This window comes from Solanum stenotomum, chromosome 6, assembly GCF_019186545.1.
Source record: "Solanum stenotomum isolate F172 chromosome 6, ASM1918654v1, whole genome shotgun sequence".
NCBI classification, from domain to species: Eukaryota; Viridiplantae; Streptophyta; class Magnoliopsida; order Solanales; family Solanaceae; genus Solanum; species Solanum stenotomum.
In genome coordinates, this window is record NC_064287.1 from 61220702 (window position 1) to 61225775 (window position 5074).

Genomic DNA, 5074 nt, shown 5'->3' on the forward strand with positions numbered 1-5074 from the left:
TCAATTTAATTTGGTGTTTTTAAATCGGTTTTTCGGTGTGAATGAAAAATAAAATAAGGATAAAGTATAAGATACTTAGAAATTTAAAACTATGTTAAAGAATGATGTGTATCACCGTGGAACACTTATTGTGCTAACTAAAAGACTATATTTGTCTTTATCAAGAACATTGTGCCTCCAACTATTTCTCGAGAAAAACAAGTACGAAGACGGTTCCTTTACATAATGTACATTGGTAGAAATATGTTTGAGTTTCTCTTGGAAATTAATATTTGAAGTTAACTATTGATTTGTACATTTGTTGTTACATTGATTTGTTCATGAATGATTTAATTGTTAGTTGAATTTTTAATTTTTAGTTAAGAGAATGCACATATATATATATATATATATATATATATAATATTTTTAATTTTCATTTTTTTAAAATAAAAGTTCGGTTCTTCGGTGTACTGAAGTTTTGAGACCCTTACACCGAATGCCGAACCGAACTTCCAAAAAAATACACTGACACCGAACCGAAAAACTGAAGAACCGAATTAGTTCGGTTTTTCGATTTTCCAATATTTATGTCCGCCCCGATGTCTAGTGAAATCCACAAGTGAATATGAGAATGTTAGAATGTACGCAGACTTTACCTCTACCTCATGGAGGTGGAGAGGTTGTTTTCAGAAGATCTTCGACACGTGTGCAAATCAAAGTAGGTATGAAATAGGAAAAAACATCAATAAAGAAAATATAGGAACTNTGTTAAATATATTGTTTATAGCTTGTTTTTAGGAGATAATTTCTCTAAGAATTATCTTCCTAGTTTATAGCTTCTGTTATACGTTTTTGGTGTAATTAGTTTCCTAGTTTGTAGCCTAGGATAGTGCTAATCTCTTGTATATATTTACTGTGAATAGCAATGAGAAGGGTACGGAAAATTCTACAAATCTATCATGGTATCAGTTAGCCTAGGGTATTCTCTCTAATTCCGCTGCACCCTACGCTCTGCTTTTCCGCCCACATCTTCTTCTTCTTCCTCTATTTTTTCTTTTCTCTTCTCACCGGCAGTTTCTATGGGGGAGTCTAAATCGTCCTTCCATCCGGCTCTTGCTGTTTCTAATATCAAGAACAATATTCCCATCACTCTTGAGATGGAAAATGTTCAATATTCTACGTGGGCGGAATTATTCAAGGTTCACGCAAAATCAAACAAGGTTCTTCACCATATCATTCCTTCGGCCAAGGGCAAGGAGCAACCTCCTCCATCTACGGATGCGGAAACGGAATTGTGGGCAACCTTGGATGCCACGGTTCTTTCGTGGATTTATTCTACTATTTCTCGTGATTTGTTGAACACCATTATTGAGCCCGACTCTACGGCTATGGAAGCTTGGGATAGGTTGCGTGACATATTCCAAGATAATGAACATTCTCGTGCCGTGGCTTTGGAACAAGAATTCTCCACCACTTCTATGGAGGATTTCCCAAATGTTTCATCTTATTGTCAACGTCTCAAATCCCTTGCGGATCAATTGAAGAATGTTGGGGCTCCGGTGTCCGATAGTAGAATGGTTTTACAATTGGTTGGAGGTCTTACTCGGCCGTACCGAGGTGTGGGTACGTTGATTCGCCAAAGTAATCCTCTGCCTCCTTTTTACAAGGCTCGATCCATGCTCACTTTAGAAGAAGCTGGGTTAGCAAAAGAAGCAGCCACTGAGTCTGCTATGGTGGCCTCGAGTGATGGTGGTCCAAACCATGGAGATAAACAGGGTCACAACAAAGGCAAGAATAATTCTGGCCGGCGCAACAACAACGGTGGCCGGAAAAATTCGGGTACAGGTGGTGGCAAGAACTCCGCCGGCAACAAGGGTGGTGGCCGGGACCAGCAGTCCGGCGGCCACGGTGGACCGCAGCACCAGTCACAGTGGCAGCAACAGCAGCCTGCGGGATCAGCTCCATGGGGCTGGTACAATCACGGCTGGCCCATCCCTCCTTGCCCCTACCCAACGCAAGGATGGGCCAGGCCTCCTGCTCCACAGCAGCCTCGTCAGGCCGGTTTACTTGGGCCCAGACCTCAGCAGGCCTATTTCCAGCAAGCAGGGGCGTCCAATCCACAGCAGGGGCAGTTCGGTTCTTACACACCTACGGATATCGAGGCAGCTATGCACACGATGTCGCTTCAAATGCCCGACCCATCGTGGTACATGGATACCGGTGCTACCTCTCATATGACGTCTTCTACTGGTAAACTCTCGTCTTATTTTAATTTGAGCAATCATCCAAATAATAATATTGTTGTTGGTAATGGTCATTCAATTCCGATTCTTGGCTATGGTCACACTAAATTGCCCTCCCCGTGTCAATCTTTATCTCTTAAAAATGTCCTTCATGCTCCTAAACTGATTAAGAATCTAATTTCTGTTAGAAAATTTACTAAAGATAATTCCGTGTCAGTTGAGTTTGATCCTTTTGGGTTTTCTGTGAAGGAATTTCGGACGGGGAGGCCAATCATGAGATGTGATAGTCATGGTGATCTTTATCCATTTTCACCTTCTTACAACAATCAACCTTCCTCGTTTGCTGCTATTTCACCTCAAATATGGCATGACCGCTTGGGTCATCCGGGGGCACCTATTTTAGATTTGCTTAGGAAAAATAAAGGCATTGATTGTAAAAAAACACTCTAGTTCAAGTATTTGTAGCTCTTGTGTTTTTGGGAAACAAACTAAGTTGCCATTTATTTCTTCCTCTTCTAGCACTACTATGCCATTTGATATATTACATAGTGATCTTTGGACATCTCCTGTTTTGAGTTCTGCGGGACATCGATATTATGTTTTGTTTCTTGATGATTTTTCAAAGTATTTATGGACTTTTCCATTGGGTAGAAAATCTGATGTTTATGACATTTTCTTAGCCTTTAAATCCCATATTTCGACTCAATTTGAACGTAATATAAAAAATGTGCAATGTGATAATGGTCGTGAATTTGATAACAATTCTTTTTGGGATTTTTGTACAAAACATGGCATGTCATTCCGTTTGTCTTGTCCTCATACTTCTTCTCAAAATGGGAAAGCCGAACGCAAAATTCGGTCTATTAACAATGTCACTCGTACTCTCTTAGCTCATGCTTCTCTTCCTCCATCTTTTTGGCATCATGCTCTTCAAATGGCAACATATCTTCTTAATGTTCTTCCTAGTAAATTGTTGCATAATAAGTCTCCTATTGAAGTTCTTTATCAAAGATTTCCCTCTTATGATCATCTCCGGGTTTTTGGGTGCTTGTGTTTCCCTCTTATTCCCTCCACCACTATTAATAAATTGCAACCACGGTCAACTCCGTGTGTGTTTCTTGGGTACCCCACTAACCATCGTGGTTACAAATGTTATGATATGTCTTCTAGGAAAATCATTATTTGTCGTCACGTTTTGTTTAATGAACATACTTTTCCTTTTGCTAGTGTGCATACTCCTACTTCTCATACATATGACTTTCTGGATGATGGATTATCATCATATGTTATCCACCATATGCAGCAATCTACTACTCCTACTTCTGACCAACCCATTTCTCCTAATGGGCCCATTCCACACACGGCCCAGCAGCACAGCCCCACCTCTTCTCCTTCTCCACGCCATAACCAACCACCACCTGCCACCCAAACTTGCGTCCGGCAGCGTGGTCTTGCACCACCAACTGCCAGCCCCGCCGGGTTACCAGCGGACGCCGGTACGGGGGGTGCCTCGGTGGCTGGGCCAGGCGTGGCAGACCAGCCCGTGTCTCCTTCATCTCCATCTCCTTCTTTCTTTGGGCCTCTTCCTACCCAAAGCCCAGTCTCTTCCTCCCCTTCAGCCCAAACACATCAGGCCCCATTCCCCACAAATTCTCCGCCCATTCCTTCTTCCCAGCCTAGAGTTGTCACACGAAGTCAACATGGGATTTTTAAACCCAATCCGAAATATGCACACTTGCATACTACGGTTGACCGGTCTCCTTTACCTCGAAATCCCATTGATGCACTTCGTGATCCAAATTGGAAAATGGCCATGGATGATGAATTTGATGCTCTTATTAAAAATAAGACGTGGGAGTTAGTGCCCCGTCCACCTAATGTGAATGTTATTCGTTCTATGTGGATTTTTACTCATAAAGTCAAGGCTAACGGTGATTTTGAGAGGCATAAAGCCCGTCTTGTTGGTGATGGTAAAACTCCACAGGTTGGCATCGATTGTGGCGAGACATTTAGTCCGGTTGTCAAACCGGCTACAATCCGTACTGTTCTTAGTCTTTCCTTGTCAAAGGCATGGTCTATTCATCAGTTGGATGTTAAAAATGCTTTCTTACATGGTCAGCTGCAGGAAATTGTTTATATGCATCAACCTGTTGGATACAGAGATCGGACTTATCCGGATTATGTTTGTCTCTTGCGTAAGTCTCTTTATGGACTTAAGCAGGCGCCCCGGGCTTGGTACAAGCGATTTGCTGATTATATGTTGTCTCTTGGATTTACTAACAGCAGGATGGATAATTCTTTATTTATCTATCGTCATGGGTCCGACATGGCTTATCTTTTATTGTATGTTGATGATATTATTTTGACAGCTTCTTCTGATGCTCTCCGATGTTCTATCATGGCTCGTCTTAACTCCGAGTTTGCTATGAAGGACCTTGGTCCTCTGAATTATTTTTTGGGTATTGCTGTGACTAGACATAAGGGTGGTTTGTTTCTCTCACAGCGTAAATATGCCGAGGAAATAATTGACCGTGCAGGGATGTCATCGTGTAAACCGTCTCAGACTCCGGTTGACACGAAGCCGAAGGTTGGCGCTATTACTAGTGCTCATTTTGATGATCCGACTCTGTATAGGAGCCTTGTGGGGGCTCTACAATATCTTACATTCACCAGGCCGGATATCTCTTATGCCGTTCAGCAAGTTTGTCTTCATATGCATGACCCGAGGGTTGATCATATGTCTGCTCTCAAACGGATTATTCGGTATGTACAGGGTACTCTTGATTTTGGACTACATTTATATCCATCCTCTATTTCTTCTCTGGTTGCATATACTGATGCAGATTGGG

The 5074-nt window shown here is 42.0% G+C and overlaps 1 protein-coding gene across 1 annotated transcript; it reads left to right on the forward strand.

The window, feature by feature from the left end:
* The first annotated feature begins 953 nt into the window (after positions 1-953).
* Positions 954-2893, forward strand: LOC125866639 (uncharacterized). Its single transcript, XM_049546937.1, has 2 exons — positions 954-2232; positions 2475-2893. The coding sequence occupies exons 1-2, from the start codon at positions 1062-1064 to the stop codon at positions 2507-2509; spliced, it is 1206 nt and encodes a 401-aa protein (XP_049402894.1). The 5' UTR covers positions 954-1061; the 3' UTR covers positions 2510-2893.
* Positions 2894-5074: the final 2181 nt, after the last annotated feature.